This window comes from Lactuca virosa, chromosome 4 (assembly GCF_052849685.1).
Source record: "Lactuca virosa cultivar CGN04683 chromosome 4, Lactuca_virosa_CGN04683_v6, whole genome shotgun sequence".
Classification (NCBI taxonomy): Eukaryota; Viridiplantae; Streptophyta; class Magnoliopsida; order Asterales; family Asteraceae; genus Lactuca; species Lactuca virosa.
The window spans coordinates 5,129,292-5,153,217 of record NC_136429.1 but is presented as its reverse complement, the minus strand read 5'-3'; the positions used below and the strand labels follow the sequence as shown (position 1 = coordinate 5,153,217).

Below are 23,926 nucleotides of genomic sequence, written 5' to 3'. Positions count from 1 at the left end.
ATGAGAACCCCAAGTATGAAATAAACCCCATTTTTGGGTCCTTTAAGCATAAAAGTCCCATGCATGAACGTAAAGTTCATGACTTTACGTGTCATACCGATCTTAGGAGCCTAGATCTACCTTTTGAATGAGTTTTGCACATCATAAATCAAGTTATAGACTTGGACATGCATAGACTCGGCGAGTCGTTCTTGGGACTCGGCGAGTCGTGGGTTGGTTCCCAAAACTGTTATGATTCAAATGAACCCAGTTGAGTTTAGAAGGGATTTAGATGAGTCCAGAGAAAGGACTCAACGAAATAGACATAACCATGGATCTGGAAACCATGGGACTCGGCGAGTGCAGGAACGTACTCGGCGAGTCCAAGGCCATCTCCCAACTCATGAAGACGGACTCTACGAGTTGTTCATACAACTCGGCGAGTCACAGACTAGACACGTTCTTATGATGAAGATAAACCCGACGAGCTCAGGAGGAACTCGGCGAGTCAGATGAAGATTGTCCCGATGTTATGATTGAAGGAGAACTCGTCGAGTTCTTGCTAAACTCGACGAGTAGAGTCGGGTTGGGGGTAGATGAGAGGATTGGGACTCGGCGAATTGACGGGCCAACTCGGCGAGTCCGGTCAACTGGGAAGTTGACTTTGACCAGGATGTGGACTTTAGCCAGGGGTAAAATGGTCATTTTACCCTAAGTATAGTTATCAATTTCTGACTAAGTGTCATTGTGGAAATTATAGTCGGAGAGTCGCCGGAGCAGCAACCAGATATTTTCCGCTCAGTGTTTCAGCAGCCAGTTACGCGAGGTGAGTTTCCTTCCAGTAGGAACGGGTCTACGGCCACAATGTCGGCCTCGTTTAAGTTGTAGAGTATGTCGGGGTAAGCCCGATGTCGGGATTAGCCCGATGCAGTTTATATGTTCCGGACCTCGGTCTGATGCCGGGGCGGTCCCGAGAAGTAGTTATGTATGTCTGATGTCTTTGTGATTCATGCATGTTTATGTGTTAGGTGTTATGTGTTCCGGGGTAAGCCCGATGTATGCTAGTTATATGTTATGATTATGTGTTCCGGGCTTCGGTCCGATGCCGGGGGAATCCCGATGCAGATTATATGTTTATGATATATTCTATGTTGTGTATGTGTCGGGGTAAGCCCGATGTCGGGGCAAGCCCGATGCCGGGGTGAGCCCGATGTCGGGCAGGAGTCCGATGTCGGAATTCATCCCGATGCATTTGGGAGTAGACCCAGAGTTATGTGATTGTTATATGTTATGTGTATGGTATGTGGTAGTTTGGGAGAGCTCACTAAGCTTCGTGCTTACAGTTTTAGTTTTGGTTTCAGGTACTTTAGCTAGCAAGGGAAAGGGCTCGGGATGATAGCATGGCACACACCACAGTTTTCTTAGCCTGGGAGTTTACTCTGATATGTTATATGAGATTGTGACATGTTGATAGATTTTATGAGTTTTTGAGATACATGTTTTATGATTTTATACTATGGCGATGATATTTATGTTTGCTAAATGATTTTGAAAACCAAATTTTGGTTAGTATTTTTGGGTTGTTTCAAGTTGGTATCAGAGCCTTGGTTTGAGGGATTCGTGCACAATTTCGGGTGTGTCTGAACTCAAACTAAGGAAGTGGTATAACGTTTTCAAAAGAATAACAATATTTATAAAAGGATTTTGAGAAAATAAAACAATTTTAGAAAAAACGTATAAAGAAAGAAACTTGGAAAAGAGAAAAGGGTGTAGTGCATGCAATCAGCCGAGCTCAAGTAAGTACTCCCAAATTACCCATACTAGTTTATGCTATGTTACGATTATCAACTTTATTAGAACAACATGCTAGATTAGGACTAAGGATCTAGGAAGGATGCCTTATGTGCCTGTTATATGTGTTCAGCTTTATGAGAACTGCATGCTAGTACAGATTAGTCAGTATAATAGCCAGAGTAGTATATGTTTGATTATGTGTACTCGATGCTCGAATGCTGCTTGCTTTGTGCTTTTAGGAGTCTCGGTTATCTCTCACTAAGTAGTAAACGAATATGTTACGTTGCGTATTGTAAGGACTAAATAATTTCAGAAGGTTAAGTCTAGCTCTGTTTCACAACTCTTGTCTGAGTCCAACCGTTGTAGAGTAGGACCTCTCATTCGAAGAATTATCTAGTATGAGTACTATGTAATAGTATTCGCGAGCTAGTTAGTGAAAGAAAGCAGGGACTTCTTATGCAGCTGATGGCGAAGAGTGGGTTGGTGATTACCCTAGGGAAAGCCTAGGAAGAGTTAGTATGAGATCAGCAGTAGTAGTAGTAGAAGGGACTTGGTGGAGTCGAGGTAGTTCTTGAGGAAAGTACGGATAGATGTGGAAGGTAGTATGGGTCCGTACTACTGAAAGCAGAGGATCCATACTCGAATCAAGGAAAGCTGAGATAAGACCAGTGAACTAGTAGTGTATATGATCCCTCCAGTTATATTAGTATTCTGATGTTTATTATGATGTGTTTCAGAATGGTGGTTTTGCGCTCTAGACCAGCAGTGGGTAGCTCAGGTGCAGGAGAGGGATCGGGCTCAGGCTTTGGAGCCGGGCAGTTAGATGAGCAGACCAGGGAGTTTATCTCCTTGGAGGTCACACGCAGCATACTAGACCAGACTCCTGTGATTTTTGGGTCGGTCAAGGAGGGTATCTTAGAGCTTCTGGACGAGAAGCTGAGCATGTTCCGTACTGAGATAGCGGCCATGATGGGAACACGCACATTGACCTTCAGGGAGTTCAGAGCTTGTGGAGCTCCCGACTACCATGGGGCTCGGGACCCCATTGCGAGTACCAGATGGTTGGCAGATGTCGCCCACGCGTTCCGTACCAGCAAATGTCCCGAGGGGGACAAGGTCAGATTAACATCCTGTCTTCTGAAGGATAGGGCACGAGATTGGTGGGAGGAGGTCGGGAGAGCCATTGGAGATGACACTGTATTTGATGCCATGACCTGGAGTGATTTCACGACCAGGTTCAGAGCCGAGTTCGCACTTGTTATTGAGGTGCAGCAGCTTGCTAGGGAGTTTCAGGACCTTCAGTAGACGACGGAGACTGTGGCGGAGATTACCGCCAAGTTTAGGGAGAGGGCCCTTCTTGTTCCGCAGTATGTGGCGGACGAGGAGATGAAAAAGGCCCCTATATCACGAGATGTTGCGGAGTGATATCCGCCAGTTTGTGAGCCGATCCAGCTGTAAGACGCTGGAGGATATGATAGCGAGGGCTCGAGAGAGGGAGTTGGATTTAGAGATGGAGAGGAAGAAGAAGTCAGAGGGAGTTCAGTCAGGAGGTTCGGGCAAGAGGCCCAAGGTATCAGATCATAGATCTCGGAGCCAGCAGAGCTACGGTCGTTGTGGCAAATACGGCAGGATGCACGAGGGGGCGTGCAAGTCAAGGAGTTCGGGCTGCTACAAGTGCGGCCGAACAGGTCACATGAGCCGAGATTGTACAGCTACTACCACCACCACACCAGCATCAGACCTGATTTTCTTTCAGTGCAATCAGAGGGGACACAAGCGGTCCCAGTGCCCGAGCTTAGCAGCAGCTGGGAAGGTGGCAGCACCTTCTCCTGCCACCTTGAGGATTACAGATGGCCGTCAGGGCCGGGCTGAGGCGCCTACGGCGCGGAGCAGGGCTTTTCAGCTTACTGCAGAGGAGGCACGAGCAGCTCCTGACGTGGTGACGGGGTCGTTCTTAGTGAACGGCATCTCAGCTATGGTATTATTTGATTTGGGGGCTACCCGATCATTTGTGTCGCTCGCGCTTAGCAAGCGATTTAGCAGAGATCCAGGGGAGCTGGATTGTCCACTCGACGTCGAGATAGCTGATGACAGGACCGTTAGGGTCATGAGAGTTCATAGAGGATGTACTTTGCGATTATTTGATGAGCAGTTCTCACTGGATTTGGTTCCTATTCCCCTTCAAGGGAACAAAGTTATAGTAGGTATGGACTGGTTGAGCCCCAATGGGGCAGTGATAGATTGTGAGCAGCAGTCGGTTAGAGTTCGCACTCTCAGTGGAGGAGAGTTAGTGATTCAGGGCGAGAGGCCACAGCGCGGACCAGTTTTATGTTCTGCAGCGAGAGCGAGACGTCACATTTTGCGCTGTCTAGGATATGTCGCGTATGTTATGGATACCCGGGGTAAGGGTAAGACGACAGTCGACGATGTTCCATTGGTGCGAGAGTATCCGGACGTATTCCCGGAGGATTTTCCTAGGATACCTCCGGAGAGACAGGTTGAGTTCCGGATTGACCTGGTCCCTGGTGCAGCTCCGATAGCCAAGGCACCATATTGTTTGGCTCCTCCCGAGATGCAGGAGTTGTCTACGCGGCTGCAGGAGCTGCTAGACAAGGCTTTTATCAGGCCAAGCAGTTCACCATGGGGAGCCCTGATCCTGTTTGTGAAGAAGAAGGACGGGTCGCACCGTATGTGCATTGATTACCGGGAGCTGAATAAGGTAACGGTGAAGAACCGTTACCCACTCCCGAGGATAGACGATTTGTTCGACCAGCTTCAGGGAGCATCTTGGTTTTCCAAGATTGATCTGCGGTTCGGGTATCACCAAATGCGTGTCAGAGATGATGATGTGCAGAAGACCGCTTTTAGGACCCGCTATGGTCATTATGAGTTTGTGGTGATGCCGTTTGGGCTCACTAATGCTCCAGCCGCATTCATGGATCTCATGAACCGCGTGTACAGACCGATGCTGGATCGGTCTGTGATAGTATTCATTGATGATATCTTGGTTTATTCCAAGACTGAGGAGCAGCATGAGGAACACCTGAGGGAGGTGCTCGAGACCTTGAGGAGGGAGAGAATTTTCGCAAAGTTCTCCAAGTGTGAGTTCTGGTTGCGCGAGGTACAGTTTCTGGGGCACCTTGTCAACCAGAAGGGTATATTAGTAGATCCGGCCAAGATTGAGGCCGTGATGTAGTGGGAGGTCCCGAGGTCTCCATCCGAGATTCGGAGCATCCTGGGATTGGGACGGTACTACAGGAAATTCATCCAGGATTTCTCCAAGATAGCAGTTCCGCTGACCTGACTGACCAAAAAGTCGGTGGTGCTTTGTTGGGGTCCTGAGCAGCAGACAGCCTTTGAGACGCTCAGGCAGCGACTGTGCGAGGCGCCGATTCTCACCGTGCCAGAGGGAGTAGATGACTTTGTAGTCTACTGTGACGCTTCGATCACAGGTATGGGAGCAGTATTGATGCAGCGGGGGCATGTGATAGCTTATGCCTCAAGACAGTTGAAGCCTCACGAGGCTAACTACCCGACGCATGATTTGGAATTGGGGGCGGTGGTGCTCGCCCTCAAGATTTGGCGGCATTACCTCTACGGAGTCTGGTGTACTATCTACACGGACCACAAGAGTTTGAGGTACCTCATGGATCAGCCGAATCTGAACATGAGGCGGCGTCGGTGGTTAGATGTGGTGAATGATTACGACTGTGAGATCCTTTATCACCCGGTTGTATGGTTGGACCGCGTCCTAATCTTCATATATGACCAAATATTGAGCGTTATGTTCCTCTTATATGTCCCGGTTTTATGAAAAACCGGGTTCTTTTGTGTTAGATAGGAGCCGGTTTTAAAACTGGGTTTTATTCCTTTTTTCACATAGGTCTCGCTGGCTTTAGGACCCGGTTCAAAACCGGGTTATCTAATTGAAATAACCGGGTTCTATAAGCTTTTTTGTAGTAGTGTGTTATTTTGGAATTATTAGATAATTTATGGATGTGATTAACTAGTATTTCTTGTTTATTAAATCGTTTATGTAATGTGGTAAATTTGATATTTTATGTAATGTGGTATGTACTGTTTTATGTTATTTGATGTTTTTATGTAATGTAGATTATGATTTCTGTATTTTTTGTAAATTCTGCAGTTTATAATATATAAACTAATATCATATTTAAATTGTGTATATATATATATATATATATATATATATATATTATAATAATAATAATAAAAGAATCAGCAGCGAAAGCTTTTGCGACGATCGACACCAATTGCAACGATGCCTGCCTCCGGGAAGCTTGGTAGGAAAAAAAAACTCCAACCAGTGCCAAAAAATTAATAGAGACGACACTAATAGCGCCGACACGGGCTTTTAGCGACGCCGGCTATTAGAGACGACACTAATTGCGATGATTTTTGAGTATTAGCTACGTGTTAATAGCAGCATACCTTTTGCGACAACTTGTCGTCGCTGAAGGTATTAGAGACGATGTTAGGCATCAATTGCGACGTTATTTTTTTCGTCACTAAAGGTAGCTTTTTATATTGTGTATAGATGTTATGACAGTTATAAAGTAATTTGTAATAAAAAAAATCTAATTACATTAAACACATTGAACAAAATTTGATAAATGATGTTCGATTTGGAACAAAAAAACATAGTGTCAAAATTGAAAGAAAAAATTAAATTTAGTGTCAAAATCGAAAAAAAATGAAAACTTAGTGTTTTTTGTGGAAAAAAAATTTTCAATTTTGACACGTCAGCATATCATGTCAGCATGCCACGTCATCAAAACCGACACATCATCATGCCACGTCAGCATGTAACCTGGTTGACCGGTCAAGTGGTCAGAATTATAACAAATTGGAAAACACAGTGTCAAATTTGAGACAAAAAAAAAACACAGTGTCAAATTAGAATTTTGGTGTAAACCGAGTGTTTTTTATGCTATTTACCCTTTAAATTAAATACGAGATGAACAATAGAAATGTAATTCCATCCACCTGATATGTCTGAATTACTTATTTTCACACATACTAACTATAGATTTGACATACATCTACTTTGGATGACCTGATGATTGTTCAATCTCTAATAATTACAATAAATGGGTAGTTAGTTCTTTATCACATGGATTTGTTATGCAAAACGAAATAAAATTTAATTTATATTGACGTGATGTACAAATTGTTCCCCAGGATATGTGTTTTGTACTTATAGGTTATATTTGTTACACGTCGATAGGATTGGATGGAGTGAGACTGGATTGTAATGTATTGTAACGATGCGTATGATGATGACCTTCACCTCTTGTGTACAAACGAACAATCGGCTTTGTCCCACATCCACCTCTTTGGATAGGATACAAAAATACAGTATATCTTCCACTGACATTAATTTTACTACTATTGCAATGAATGTTTAAATATATAACATTCTCCCATGTCATATCAAATCATGTTTAGCGAGGCCTCCAGATCATAAGGCATTATATATTTGACTTACAAGCAGCCGAAGAATACACCCCACATCAACAAATCAATGTTGTTAAAAGCTTAATTAGAACATGAAAGATGTAGATCGAATGACCAATTAAATGGTAACATTCGGCAAGTGAAAGTTTATAATTTAGGTGTGAAGTCATTGTAAGATTCTTAAAAACCATAATTTTCCCTTTTCACCGTCAAAACCCAACAAAAAAGTGGTATGTATCCTCTAGTTGCTGGGTAGGATTGATAACACCCGTTTAAACATGGTTTGTTGTAATAATGAACATTGAAAATATATTTTGATAAGTATCAGTTAGATTCCAATATTTATATTGGAGTTTTGAAGATGTTATTTCCTATATTTCAAGTGTTACAAATAATATCCTTAGCCGTATCAGATGAGGTTGCATTATCCTTAACTCAGAATATATGTGGCTATAAATGGGTGGAAATTAGACCATCATCACATATATGCATATTACATTCTTATTGTGCCTTTTGATTTGATTTTTCTTTATCTTTTAAAAAAAGAAAATAATAATGAAAAGAAAAAGAAAAAAGTGCAATCGTACCCACAAATAGTGTCTTTTATTTGTGTCAAGAATCAAGATTACTATTTATCTCCATCTTTTAATATAGTGGCTCCCTTCAACCCCCTCTTTAAATAAAATTTACATATTTACAATCCCCAAAAAATTAAACAAACCCCGAAATGATTAAAAGGACACCACCGAGTGTTTTGACAGGTCAATAAACATCAAAATTCATTAAAAAATTATTGTGATTTATTATACCATGTTAATGGGAAACATAAGAAAAGTTGCATATTCATAGGTACCTTAAGGTGCTATTTTCAAACTATTTAAGAAAAGACATGTAACATTAACATATCTGATCAGGATTAGAAAGGGCTTGTCAAATGTGTCAAATGGACGAAATAAAATATTTAGTGCTTTCCACATATGGTTTTATTTGGCTGGATTTGATGATCGAATTAATTCAGTATCATTCCTATTTCATTTTAGTAACGCATAATTTATCTCAAACAAATATTTTAAACAACACAACCATAACAATCTAAATATTTATTACCATAAAAGTTCATAGAATTTAATATTATATTTATTATTGTTTTTTGTTTTAACAATGTTAGATTTTTTTTTTTTCACCAAATTTACTAGTTACTTTATTACCTGTCAAATTATTACTTTTGCTGTAATTATTTATTTCAAACAAAAATATTCTAATTATTAGCAGCTAAGATATAATTATATAACATTTAACTTGCCGGAATAATAAATTCCGGCACACGTTTTCATATTCTAGAGTGAAGAACCGTTACAGTCAAAATTACGGTATCTATCATCGCCGGTCGGTCTCTCAACTCTCAACAACCATCTCAATGATATTATTTTCATTCATGTTGCCGTTAATTTCGCCACCATTTACATCTACAGCTTCTCTACACGTCGTCTTATGACGCAATTTCCAGTCGAGTGCTTGACACGCGCGAGAGCAGTAGTTCACATCTCCACACACCGAACACCGTCTAAACTCGTGCTTCCTCGTCTCCGGCCGACCGCAACCGCCGTGCGAGCATAACCTCAGCTCCGGAGTCGGTGGCTTCTCTGAGAACCATTCGCCGAGAAAACGGTTCGCAGGGTGAGATTCAGGAGCCGGAACATTACATCCGAAATCACTTAGTAACGGGCACCCCGAGCCTACTAGGTTCCATTTCTGGCGTTTGCCAGAAAACAACGACGGAGTGGTTGAGAACACGGCGGCTAGCTCACGGGTGTTTGCTTGAATCAATAATCGCCTTCCTTCGGCGACATTCTTGCTCACCCCATAACCGTCTTGCAGGCAATGTCCGAGTTCCCGGAGAGCGTCGATGTGGCCGAGAAACGCCGAACGAGCACATAGAGCAACTCCGGCTCGCAAGTCCTTATCGTTCTTTGATCCTCCGCTGCCGTTGAACTGAATCACAGCAAGTGAGTACAGTGCCGGTGCGTGTGACCGAATCGCGGCTTTGGCCATGAACGACGCTCCGCTACCCCGATTTTGCAAACAGTAGAAAGTAATCTGTAACAAGAAAAAATTCAGAAACTTCCGGTTAACACTTGTAATAAATGTCCACTTTCCTTTCTTTATCTTAGAAGAATTTAAACTCACCATGCCGAGTGTGTAAGAAGCTTCTGCATTACCGGCATCGGAACACCCTTTAAGAAATCGGTGAGAAGATTCCGACCAATTTTTAGCTTTAACGGCAAAACAATTTGTTGAAAGCTTCGACAATACAAGTGAATGAAGCCCTAATCCGTTTAATCTCTTGCATCTGTTAAACATACATACAATTGGCCACAATCAGTTATAAAATCAAATTCAAAAACAACGGTATGATTTTTTTTCACATTTCAGATCATACGTTGATAAAACGCCGAAGAAATCTGCAGCACAACCAGCGGTAGAGCCAAGCTTGGAAAGGATGCATAAAACGATATCGTCGGGAAGCGTGTCCAAGAAATCACACTGACTGGAATGAACTACCACCGGTAATCCGGACGAAGACTTGAGCCTTTTTCTGTTCGTTATCATCGGTGCTCCGGCGAAATTGCCATCTGTTTTTCTCTTATGGTAGCACAAGTTATCGATCTCCGTATAACAAATTCCTCGTCTGGTTCTCATTCCTTTCCTCCTCCTTTTCTCTCTCTCTCTCTCTCTCTCAAAATATATATATATATATATATATATATATATATATATATATATATATATATATATATATATATATATATATATATATATATAGGGTTGAGATCGGTTGAGATCTTAAAGTTTCCCGAGAACCCGAGAACTAATAATGGAGCGTTGGATCAAAAATAACTCGTTAAGGACATGATCGTCATCTTACCAATCTCATTTAATGTTTAATTTTTTGTGTTATTTAATATATTAATATAAATGTCTAAAAATTTACATCATAAATCAAATTTTCAGATTTTTTTAAAAATAGTATTTTTCATTTTTTTAAATGCAGATTTTTTAATTTTTTATAGAAAACATGTATTTTTGAAAAAAAAAATGAAAAAAATATTTTTTTTAAAAACTGCAATTTTAAAAAAAAAACTGCATTTTTTTTTCAAAAAAACTGCAATTTTTTTTAAAGAAAACGACATTTTTTTCAAAAAAAACTGTAATTATTTTTAAAAAAAACTGTATTTTTTAATAAAAAAAACTGCGAGTTTTTAAAGAAAGTTATATTTAAAAAAACTGCATTAAAAAACCTGCATTTAAAAAAAAAATTAGGTGTATATATGCATATTTTTTCAAATGCATATATTCATATTTTTTATATTATAATATTCATAAGTAAATCATAAAAAAGCTCATTTTTATTTACCAATCTATAAACACAATAGTACAAGTATTTTGTTTGTTACAAAATAAAATATAAAAAATAAAAAATGCTACAAAATTTCAAAGAGTTTTAACTTCTTCGTGTCAATATTTCCATATTTTCTACAATTTATCACTTTTCACTTCTTCAATATTTTCCATAAATTCTTCAAAATCTACAAGAAAATTAAAAAATTTTGATTAGTGCAAGAACAGTCACAAATATACATTTGTCTATATCTTGTAAGATTCATATGTGATTTATATGTGAATTACATATGATTTACATATGAATCACATGTAATTCATATGTGAATTACATATTATTTACATGTGAATCACATGTAATTCTTATGTGATTCACTTGTGATCTATATGTGAATCACATGAAATTCATATGTGAATCACTTGTGATTCATATGTAACTCATATGGGATTCACTTGTAATTTACATGTGATTTTATATGTGAATTACATATGATTCATATGTGAATCACTTGTGATTTATATGTAAATCAAATGTGAATCACTTGTGATTCACATGTGAATCACTTGTGATTTACATGTGAATCACATGTTATCCATATGTAAATTACATGTTATTTACATGTGAATCACATGTAATTCATATGTGATTCACTTGTGATTTACATGTGAATCACATGTGATCCATATGTGAGTTACATGTGATTTCTTTTCTATAACGATATGAGATTTGTTGAATTCCAAAACACAAATTCCAAAATAGAATACTAAAGAAGCAGATGATGACTATTAGTGCACTATATAATTAGTTTATGTCCAAAAAATAATGTAAATATTAGAATGTTTGTAAAGATTTTGCATTTTTTTAAAATAAAAAGATTATAATAATAATATTTGTGTACCTTTTGTGTTGCTAACTTTGATTGTTTTTCACTGTAGGCTCATGTACAAACCTAAATGGGAAATAACAAGATACTTTGAATACAATGATATTTGCTTGATAATAAAATATAAATTTAGAATAAAAACTTACCAACATCTAATACTTCTCCTGCTACATCAGTAGCTGTTGTAACAAAGACATACACATTTTTAGATTTTGAAATCATATGTTCTGAGATAAGGTGTTTGTGTAATTTGCAAAAACAATTATAACATGATTGATTTTACTACATACATACATACCTGGTATCCAAGGGAATTTGAGTGGTAAAAAGGGGCGTAACATGCCTTTTTGTATCTTCCAATCGAATGGATTTAGGCTAGTTGCCTACAATTTTAATAGAAGTTTACCTTTAGTTGCCTTAGGAATAGGAACTTCAAAAAGCTAAAAAAACAAAAGGAAGACTGCATCAACATACTTTCAGAAGGTTCATATTTTGCAATCATATGAAGCAAATGTAACTTTCACTTCATTTGATATCTATGGTTTCATAAATCATAATCAATCAACACAACACTCTATATTGCAAATGGTAACGACAATTTAGTAAATTGATTAAAAAACAATGAACAAAAACCAAAATAGTATAATTTGGTTGATTATATGAGATTTAAAACACTATTATCCTCTGTCATGTATGAATGAAATATCATATGAAGAAGAGAAATTCAGCACAAATAGATTGATGATTAAACACTAGAAATTGATCGATTATATGAGATTTTGAGAACCTATCATGTTCCATTATCTGATGGAGGCGACAATGGCGCCATCTTCCAGCTCTGCTGGAGATCATTTTCAGTATGACGTGACGAAGAGTAATTCGTCGATCCACCACCGAACGATTAATCGTAAGTGAGAAGATTGGTTACAGAGAAAGAGGAAGTCGGATTCATATTAGCATCTGAGTTGAACAAAGCTTTGTAAGAAGGTTTTGTCTATGAACTATCAAAATCGATGAAACTAGGAGAATATGCTTACAGATCTAGTATTCTATACGCTGAGAGAAGAGAAAAGAGACTCAAACCTACAATTTCGATACGTTAGGGCTCAGATCAGTCTTCCTGTCTTCCTACGACTTCCGATTTGGTGGTAGCGCTGCGATGGCGAATGGGTTAGGGTCATTTGTCTTTGTGGTCGTTATCCTCCATTGAAGCGACAACGAAACAATGCGAGGAAGCACTCACCGATTGATGAACAACGGCCATGAAAATTGAATCAACTGTTGATCTGCATCTGAAAAGATGAAGACGTATGTATCTGTGTGCGTGAGAAAGAGCAAGCGTGTGAGATCTGTTAGGGAATAGAGATCAGGAGACGTGTTTATGGAGTCAATTTTTTAACCCTAAAATGCCCTTAATGCTATTCAATTTCGATGCCCCCGTTGCTTGGTTTTTCAACTTATTTACAAAAATGCCATCTTTAATCACAACCTTCAGTTTTTTTGATCTAACGCTCCACCTTTAGTTCTCGGGTTCTCGGAAAACTATGAGTTCTTAAATGATCCTTCCTCTATATATATATATATATATATATATATATATATATATATATATATATATATATATATATATATATATATATATATATATGACAAAATTGCAAAAATGGTCCCTGTGGTATTCAATTTTTTGGGGTTTTAGTCCAAACCACGACTTTTTTGGATTGGTGGTCCTTTTGAGCTAGTTTCCTTGCACTTTTGGTCCCTGTCCAAACTAAAAAGACTAATATACCCTTAATGAATTTAATTTTCATTTTCCTTTCACTTTTTAAAATTATTATTATTATTAAATATAAAATTGGGCCCACATGTCCACCTCTCTCTCTCTCTCTCTCTCTCTTGTTTCTCGTCTACTAACAAAAAAAGAAGCAGCAGCAAATAGCTGAAGCTGCTGTTTCCACCCTAACTAGCATACCACCATGGCAGCCCTCCCTTTCTTCCTGTGAATAACGATCGATCCACCCCGAATGTTGCGTTCCATTCCTTCTTCCCTTATTTCAATCAAGTTCCTTTCGTTCCAAATCAATTGCAAACCGGAACCAGAGATGTCTTTTCCCTCTTTGCAATTGACCAACCTCTTCAATTCCTCACTTCGTCCTCTTCTTGATTGTTGTCAAGAAGCTCCACCGGAGATGGAGCAGCATCCTACAAAACCACGAGGCTGTCAAACATCAAACCCAAAAACCCTTTTCCTCTTCAGCGTCTTCTTTCTTCTTCTGATCCAATCGGCCAGCAACACACGAAGGAGCAATAAGAACTTCGGTCCTCTGCCTTTGTCTGATCGAGAAGAGGGACCCGATTGGAAGCAACAACAGATTGAGGGGGATGTTTGTGGGTGGTGATCGTCCGCAGAAAGGTAATGAGGAAGAGGGTTGGGAGTGGGTTTGTCTGGTCCTTGTCTGATCGGAGAAGAAAGAAATTGAACAAAAGCAGAAAAGAAACACAAGGGCAGCAAAGAAACTTGGTCTTGTGGTGGTTCATATGTGGTAGTTACACAGTCACGAGGAAGGGTGCCGATAGAAGGCTATCCCCGGAGCCTTCATTACCTTTATGTTGTGATCGGCAGCAAAACGTAAAAGAGGATGGAGGTCTTCGATCCTCTGTTGATCCGAGAAGAAGGAAGCATTAGCGGAGGAGGCAGTTGGTGGCGAGGGAGGTGTTAGTGGTGGGGATGGCAGCCCATTGGCTCGCTGGTGGAGTTGTTGTTCTTGATGGTCACCGGAAATGCATCCACCTCTGGTGGTGTTTTTACCATAAAAATGAAAAAGAAAATGAAGAAATAAAACTGGGAGATAGAGAGAGAGAGAGAGAGGTGGGCCTCATAATTGTTATTAATAAAACTTTATATTTAATAGCAAAAACCATAAAAAATGTATCAGAAGGGCATTTTAGTCTTTTCAGTTTTCTGGGGGACCAAAAGTGCAAGGAAACTAGCTCAAAAGGACCACCAATCCAAAAACGTCGTGGTTTGGACTAAAACTCCAAAAAAATGCATACCAGAGGGACCATTTTTGCAATTTTGTCTATATATATATATATATATATATATATATATATATATATATATATATGTATATATATATATATATACATACTAGTTTATAACCTGTGGGAACCACAGGCTATAAAATTAATCAAACTTTCATAATAAAAATTTAAAATTATTAATCAATTATTTTAAATAAATCATTTTAAAGAAATTATTAATTAACAGATATATCAAAATTTTAAAGTTTTTTTTTTTTTGAAAGAGGATTTTTAAAGTTATTATAACTTCAAATTTAACATATAATTAGAAAATATAAATTTAAATTTTGAAATTAGTTGTCTAATATATCTAAATGACACATGACATAATATTAATGAGGAGTTGTATTCTAGTGACACTTGGAAAAAGGAGATTAAAACTATTCATTTATTAGAATAAGGATATATATATATATATATATATATATATATATATATATATATATATATATATATATGGGTGAGGTTCAATAGAGAACCATAATTAACCAAGGAACCAATCGTGAGTGTCGGAAATAATTGTTGGATTAGGTGTCTAAGCCCATAACTATAATTGGTATGTACTTGAATTGATAGCAGCACAGTCCTTTTGGGTTGCCCTCAACCTAGCAACTGGACAAGGAAATTATGAAAGGAGAGATATTAATTTATAAGATTAATAAATTAACATATATATATATATATATATATATATATATATATATATATATATATATATATGATTTATTAATATGTTAATGGATTAATATATTAATTAGAAATCATTATGTTTAATTAATTGTTAGCCAGAAATTAATCAGAATTGATTTTGGGGTTAAAAGAATTAATTATAAGGTGCAGGGACTAGTTTGCAATTATCTAATAGTTGAGTGGAAGACTCTAGAACCCCCTTGGAAGAGGGTGGACGAAATCTTTAGGGGAAACCCTAATAATTTCGTCCATAGGGGCTTGGATAAGGCCCTTGGGTTTGCTTAGGCCCTAAGCAAAGGATAACTAGGGTTTCCCTTAAACCCTAGATCCCTCAGCTATATAAGGAGCCTCCTGGTTCATGTTTTTGGTCACTCTCTTTCTTTTGAAGAAACCCTAAGGCCGAGATTTTGCATACTCCCTCTCCCCTCTCTCTTCTACTTTCCTTCTTGCTAGTTTGGGTGTGATTCCATTAGAGGCATTACACTTGTGGTGCTAAAGCTTCCAAGAAGATCAAGATCAAGATCAAGGGAATATCAATTGTTTGCTATAACAATTGAAAGGTATGTAAACCCTAAACCCTAGTTTGTTAATTTCGAAATTAGCCTCTCTCCTCTAGGGTTCTTGTTTTGCAATTCAAAGTTGTATGTTCAATAGTTAAAACATAGATCCAAAGTAGGTTGCATGTGAACTTAGGAATTGTTTTCTAGTTTATTTGTTGTACCTAAAACCCATCAGTGGTATCAGAGACATTGTTGTTTTAAATTGAATTGCTACAATTGTTGAATTGCAAATTAGGGTTTATAGCTATTAAACCCTAAAGGCCAAATTTTCGATTTCTAGGGTTTTGGATCAAAGGGTTTTTTCGAAAACCCTAGCCTCCAAAGAACCCTAATCGAAATTAGGGTTAGGGTTTTGAAAACCCTAGCCTCCTCCCTTGTAAATTTCGAAATATGCTAGAGGATAACTAGGGTTTCTTGTTTTTTGGATAATTGTTACTTAATTAGATTAATTGGATAATTATCCTTACCCTATTTTTCGAAATTAGAGGGATAAGGATTAGGATTAAATTAATTGATTAATTTAAATTAGATAATCCTTACAAGATTTAATAATTTGATTAATAGTTAATTAATAGATAAATATTAAATCTAGTGAATTGGTTTATTTAAATTTGAATTTAACAGCTTAAATTTCGAAATTTATATAAACCCTTGAAGTTTTAAAAAGTTTTAAAACACACCTTATATATATATTATAATTAAAGGTTTAATATTATATGTATAAGAATATGGTCAGTCAAATCGCTAGTATGTCTCATTCACGAAGCTAATCTATAAGGGGGGTATAAGGAAACTGCCTATAAAATGGTAGTTGAATGGGTGTCCACTCTCACCCACCGCTTCCTTGATTAGTGGAGGGTCGTTAGCAGAACGGATTTGATAGGACAACTACTTCTCATTAAAAGTATAATGATATTAAAGAAAGTACTAGAACATTATTTTCAAAATCCCAACTCTAGTTACTTTAGGAAAAATGTGAAAAGTATGCTAATCCATGAAATTGCACATTATGCTTTATTGGTCGTTAGTGGAGCGTGTGTGGTTAACCAGCACACTAAAAGGCACTAATAAAGAGTAGCAATGGGTATCTCATAATTGTCATTTTGATGGAGCGTGTGTGGTTTACCAGCACATCAATAGTTAATGATAAAGACAATGAGGTTACCAAGCACATTTGCATGGTTATTCACATCTTGTTTGTGATCCTCGGCATCCCAGTCACAAATAGAAGAGCATAATCTGAGAATAAAACATGCCATTGAATAGTTTCAATGTATCTCAAAAGAATTAGGAATTTCACTTCGTTTGTTTCGTCTAATGGTGGAATTGGTGAATCGTCATTCGCCTACCTTTATGAAATTTGCACTTGGATCTCGGCATCCCATTTCTGAGTTGTGAATCTTCATAGTTGGATCCTAACCTTGATATTATATCTTTGGGTTATTCTATTAAGGTACCTTGAAATCTAACTAAAACTTTCTTTCTTTTCAGATGTCTACTCCTGGAAACACTTCTACTTCGTCCTCCTCCAACCAGAACTTCTCCTTGCTCAATATATGCTCCAAAGTCGTTATGGATGGCTCAAACTATAACGATTGGATGCGCAACATCAAGATGGCTCTTCGTTTCGAGAACAAAGAATATGTTCTTGAAAAGGAGCTCAAAGAGCTTGATGAGAATGAAGCTACTCCTGAAGATCTTGCTGCCTACAAGAAACATTACGATGATGCTACCAAAGTGGCATGCATCATGGTGGCAACTATGTCCCCAGAACTGCAGAGGTACTATGAGGACTACTGGCCTTTCGAGATGAACAAGGACCTTATGGAAAAGTACCATAAGCGAGCTCGTCAAGAAAAGTTCGAAGTAGTCAAGTCACTCATGGCTTGCAAGATGAAAGATGGGGAGTCAGTTGTGTCACATGTGCAAAGAATGCAACGCTACATAGAGCGTTTGGTCAAGCTCAATATTCACTTTGATGAGGAATTGGCCATTGACATGGTTTTGAACTCACTTCCTGAATGTTATGGTCAGTTTATTCTAACTTACCATTTGAACAATACAGAGCAGACCTTGGCCCAATTGCACAACTTGTTGCAGACAGCTGAGGCAGGGATGAAGGGTAAAAGTATACCCTCCACACCTATGAGTGCCCCTGTTTTGGCTATTGGACAGGGAAAGGGGAAAAAGAGGAAAGGTCCTCCCAAACAAAACTGGAAGAGCAAGGCTCAAGCTGGGTCATCTAGTAATGGCCCAAAGGCTAAGCCCAATGGTTCCACTCCCCATGTTTCTGATCCAAAAGAGGCAGTTTGCTTTTACTGCAACCAAAAGGGGCATTGGAAGAGATCTTGCCCACAATATCTGCAAGATATCAAGGATGGCAAAGTGAAGCCATCTTCGGCAGGTATTTACACTATTTCTGCTAATAACTCATTATCTTCTCGTTCATGGGTCCTTGATACAGGATGTGGTTTTCATATCTGTTCTGATTTGCAGGGTCTAAAGGAAAGTGAGGAGATAGAGCGAGGAAGGATAAACATGATCATGGGAAACAGAAAGTCTTCACCAGTAACCAAGATCGGAGTTTATCAGCTTCTGCTTAGTAATGATGTTAGATTAGATTTAATAAATTGTTGCTATTCGTCTGAGATGACGAGAAACATTATTTCATTTCATGCATTGTTCAGACAAGGTTTTACATATTCTTTTAATGATTTGAATGGTTCAATTTCTGTTTATAAGAATGGTGTTTTTATGTTTGAAGCTTTACCTTGTAATGGTGTGTATGAAACAGTGACTTGTGTTGATAGCCTAGGAAATAGTGTACTTAATATTGACTTGTCTAATAGTGTAGACAAGGCATGCTTGTGGCATTGTCGTCTTGGACACATCAACAAGAAACGCATAGCCCAACTCCAAAAGGATGGAGTGTTGGAATCATTTGACCTAAAGTCAGATGACATGTGTGAATCTTGTCTTTTGGGAAAGATGACAAAATCACCATTCACAGGGTCTTGTGAAAGAGGTGAAGGTATGTTGGATCTCATACACACGGATGTGTGTGGGCCCTTCAGATCAACTACAAGAGATGCTAATCGATTCTATGTGACTTTCACTGACGATTATAGCAGATATGGATGTATCTAATTGATCAAGCATAAGTCAGAAACTTTTGAAAAGTTCAAAGAGTTTAAGCATGAAGTCGAAAATCAATTGGGCAGAAAGATAAAGATACTTAGATCCGATAGAGGCGGGGAGTATCTTAGTATCGAGTTTAACGACTATCTGAAAGAATGTGGGATAGTCTCACAATTGACTCCTCCTAGGACACCACAGTTAAATGGTGTAGCTGAGAGGCGCAATCGAACCTTGTTAGACATGGTTCGTTCTATGATGAGTCGGGCTTCACTTCCTATTCACTTCTGGGGGTATGCCTTAGAGACAGCCGCCCACATCCTTAATCTTGTCCCTACAAAGAAGGTTGCCAAAACACCTCACGAAATGTGGACAGGGAAAGTTCCCTCGTTAGCACATATTAAAGTCTGGGGTTGTGAAGCTTTCGTAAGACGAGAGACTCACGACAAGCTAGCAGCTAGAAGTGAGAAATGTGTTTTCATTGGTTACCCAAAGCAGTCTTTTGGATATTTGTTCTACAGGCCTAGTGAGAACGTGGTCTTTGTAGCACGAAGAGGAGTCTTTCTTGAAAGAGAGCTCATATTCAAAGAGGACAGTGGGAACACTATTGACCTTGAAGAAATTCGAGATTCAGCCAATGAAGGAACCTTAGATGACACTAGCACTCAACCAGAGGAAACAGTTCCTGTTGAACCAATCGATAACTCATTACCTCTTAGAAGATCCACTAGGGTGAGTGTGCCACCTGAGTTATATGGTTTTCATATTACTTCAGATGGTGACACATTCATAAGTGACAGAACACTGGTAAACTTAGATGAACCAGTCACTTATAAGGAAGCAATGGCAGGCCCAGAGGCTTCCAAGTGGAAAGAGGCAATGGACAGCGAGATTAAGTCCATGTATGACAACCAAGTTTGGAATTTGGTTGACAGTGTACCAGGTCGTAAGACAGTTGGGTGCAAATGGATCTTCAAGAAGAAGACAGACATGGATGGAAATGTGCACACATTCAAGGCTCGACTGGTTGCAAAAGGTTTCACTCAAACCCCAGGGGTTGACTATGATGAGACCTTCTCTCCAGTGGCTAAGATTAAATCTATTAGGATATTGCTCGCCATAGCTGCCTTTCATGATTATGAAATCTGGCAGATGGATGTCAAAACTGCTTTCCTTAATAGGAAGTTGGCTGAAGATGTTTACATGAGTCAGCCAGAGGGTTTTGTTGATGCAAAGTTTCCCAATAGAGTGTGCAAGCTTGAGAAATCCATTTATGGATTGAAACAAGCATCTCGCAGTTGGAATCTTTGCTTCCATGAGAAAGTCAAAGAGTTTGGTTTCTCTAGAAGTGAAGATGAGTTTTGTGTGTATATCAAGGCTAGTGGGAGTATAGTAACTTTTCTGGTGTTGTATGTCGATGACATATTACTCATTGGTAACGACGTTCCAACCTTGAAAGAAGTTAAGTCTTGGCTTGGAAAGTGTTTTGCCATGAAAGACCTTGGAGAAGCTGCCTATATTCTTGGGATTAGAATATTGAGAGATAGAAAGAAGAGACTAATTGGACTTAGTCAGAGCACATACTTGGATAAGGTACTAAAGAGGTTTAGTATGGAAAATTCCAAGAAGGGAGAGCTACCTATCCAGAGTAGTATCAAATTGAGTAAGACTCAATGCCCGAGTACAAATGTTGAAATAGATGACATGAGTCGTGTACCTTATGCTTCCGCTGTCGGATCGATCATGTACGCTATGACATGTACTCGCCCTGATGTGGCATTTGCTTTGAGCATGGTCAGTCGCTATTAGGGAAACCCAGGTAGAGCTCATTGGATAGCAGTTAAGAATATACTCAAGTATTTGCAAAGGACAAAGGACTGGGTTCTTGTGCTTGGTGGCAGTGATACTTTGAGAGTAGATGGTTACAGTGATGCCAGCTTTCAGACGGATAGAGATAACTTCCGTTCTCAGTCGGGCTGGGTATTTTTACTGAATGGAGGAGCAGTTACTTGGAAGAGTTCCAAGCAAAATACGGTGGCTGATTCTACTTGTGAATCAGAGTACATTGCAGCAAGTGAAGCGTCGAAAGAAGCAGCTTGGTTGAGGAACTTCATCGGGGATCTCGGAGTTGTTCCAACCATCCAGGAGCCTATGGAACTCTTCTGCGATAATGAAGGAGCGGTTGCCTTGACAAAGGAACCGAGAGATCATGGTAAGACCAGACATATCGACAGAAAGTACCATTTCATTAGACATAGAGTTGAAGAAGGCCATCTTATAGTAAAGAGGGTGTCATCTGAAGATAACCCAGCAGATCCCCTCACAAAGGGTCTGAGTAGGGCTAAGCATATTCAGCATGCTCGGAGCATAGGACTGAAAGATGATATTAGTTTTAGTAGTTAGATTTGTTTTTGAAACTTGTAACAAAGTAAATGTAATTGACTTTTGGTGATTAAATAATAAAGTATTATTTATAAGTTTGGCTACTACCTTTTGTCAATTGTTTATTATTGTGTTTCATTTTTGCATGTTTTACTTCCTGAATAATGAGATTATTCAAACTCCACAGTCGCTCGTACTCTTGGAAGTAAGTAGTGAATTAAGACTGTCATGAATTGGATTGCAGATTGTCTAAGGATAGACATGGCAATAGAATTGCTGCAATGTTCATGAGTACTCAGAAATTGAGATTTGAGTATTGGATAAACCCTCGCTCAGAGTATCACTTCATGGAATTCATCACGAGTAATACTGAGACGATAATATCTTATAATCTTGAAACGAAGATATATGAGTTGTAATTTACAAAGTCGGTAATACATTGGTGATACGAAACCGCATCAGTAACTTGGTGTTATAAAACGTATTGTCATGTATAATTTGATGAGTAAAAGATACAAGCATATGAGTCAACGTTTATTCGTTCCTTTTGCCCTAACAGGAAAAGCGATATCTGTGGGCCCCTCGATGATTTGGTGTTGACTTATGTGCTGGGCCCAGCCAGGACTAAATTGATGTGTTCAATTAGAAGTCCTACATCATCACAAATCAGGAATCGGGAAACATAGATTCTGGACATAGAGATTGATTACATTCCATGTCTTATGTCTAGGGATATCCAGCAGAACGAAGGATTATATGATCACTTATCTTAGGACACGTAACTGACTGGGTCAGAGTTCGGCAGCAGCTTTTGGAAGCTATAATTTGCTGGTCAAATTTAGAAGGCATACTAGCAATTATAGTTACAGACTTATCCAAGTGGGAGACTGTTGGATTAGGTGTCTAAGCCCATAACTATAATTGGTATGTACTTGAATTGATAGCAGCACAGTCCTTTTGGGTTGCCCTCAACCTAGCAACTGGACAAGGAAATTATGAAAGGAGAGATATTAATTTATAAGATTAATAAATTAACATATATATATATATATGATTTATTAATATGTTAATGGATTAATATATTAATTAGAAATCATTATGTTTAATTAATTGTTAGCCAGAAATTAATCAGAATTGATTTTGGGGTGCAGGGACTAGTTTGTAATTATCTAATAGTTGAGTGGAAGGCTCTAGAACCCCCTTGGAAGAGGGTGGACGAAATCTTTAGGGGAAACCCTAATAATTTCGTCCATAGGGGCTTGGATAAGGCCCTTGGGTTTGCTTAGGCCCTAAGCAAAGGATAACTAGGGTTTCCCTTAAACCCTAGATCCCTCAGCTATATAAGGAGCCTCCTGGTTCATGTTTTTGGTCACTCTCTTTCTTTTGAAGAAACCCTAAGGCCGAGATTTTGCATACTCCCTCTCCCCTCTCTCTTCTACTTTCCTTCTTGCTAGTTTGGGTGTGATTCCATTAGAGGCATTACACTTGTGGTGCTAAAGCTTCCAAGAAGATCAAGATCAAGATCAAGGGAATATCAATTGTTTGCTATAACAATTGAAAGGTATGTAAACCCTAAACCCTAGTTTGTTAATTTCGAAATTAGCCTCTCTCCTCTAGGGTTCTTGTTTTGCAATTCAAAGTTGTATGTTCAATAGTTAAAACATAGATCCAAAGTAGGTTGCATGTGAACTTAGGAATTGTTTTCTAGTTTATTTGTTGTACCTAAAACCCATCAATAATAACGATCAACGGCCAAGGAAATAGATGTACACTTTTACATTGGACGCACACACACCGGATTATACAAAAAAATCCACCCTTACAAAAAAACTTACCACTTTTTTTCATTTAAAATTTTTTTTAGGCCATGTTTTTTATCAAAAAAAAAACTGAATATACCGTTGTTCACGATTTTTCGTCCTCTTTCCATAGAGATCCATGATGATATATAAAAAACGAACTTTTTTTTTTCGAAAAAAATTTACTTCATTTTCTTTGATTAAAAAATTAAGATCTATTTTTTATAGAAAAAAATTAATAAATATATCAAAATTCATATTTTTTGTACTTTTTAAACATAGATTCATATTCATGTTAAAAAAAACGATATTTCAGTTCAGATTCATACTGTAAACCTGTTGAGATTCATATTGTGAACCTGTTCAGATTCACAGTGTGCATAATAGTAAGTCAGATTCACAGTGTGAATCTGAACTGATCGGAGCTTTTTCACATTGTGAATGTTAAAATTTGAAATATTTACAGTTTAGATTCACAGTGTGAATCTACATTGATCGAGGTTTTTTTTTTTTGTGAACCTTTTCAGATTCACAGTGTGCATTATAGTAATTCAGATTCACAATGTGAATCTGAACTGTTCGAGATTTTTCATATTGTGAATGTTAAAAATTGAAATATTTACAGTTTAGATTCACAGTGTGAATCTACACTGTTCGAGGTTTTTTTTTTTTAATTGGTGTTGATGTTTATTAATAGAGTACAAAAAATTAATATTTTTGGTATAAGTGGGTTTTTTTCGAA

At 38.1% G+C, this 23,926-nt stretch overlaps 1 protein-coding gene across 1 annotated transcript; it reads right to left on the bottom strand.

The window, feature by feature from the left end:
- Positions 1 to 8,513: 8,513 nt before the first annotated feature.
- Positions 8,514 to 9,982, bottom strand: LOC145169210 (F-box protein At1g67340-like). Its single transcript, XM_079087778.1, has 3 exons — positions 9,692 to 9,982; positions 9,439 to 9,601; positions 8,514 to 9,348 (listed from the first exon to the last, which is right to left on the bottom strand). The coding sequence occupies exons 1-3, from the start codon at positions 9,949 to 9,951 to the stop codon at positions 8,647 to 8,649; spliced, it is 1,125 nt and encodes a 374-aa protein (XP_078943904.1). The 5' UTR covers positions 9,952 to 9,982; the 3' UTR covers positions 8,514 to 8,646.
- Between the last annotated feature and the right edge of the window lie 13,944 nt (positions 9,983 to 23,926).

Excerpts from the sequence above, each read along its gene's own strand:
- LOC145169210 (XM_079087778.1), bottom strand. The coding sequence starts at position 9,951 with ATGAGAACCAGACGAGGAATTTGTTATACGGAGATCGATAACTTGTGC. Across the intron at positions 9,602-9,691 it reads TTCTTCGGCGTTTTATCAAC|ATGCAAGAGATTAAACGGAT; the intron begins GTATGATCTGAA and ends TATGTTTAACAG. Across the intron at positions 9,349-9,438 it reads CTTCTTACACACTCGGCATG|ATTACTTTCTACTGTTTGCA; the intron begins GTGAGTTTAAAT and ends TTCTTGTTACAG.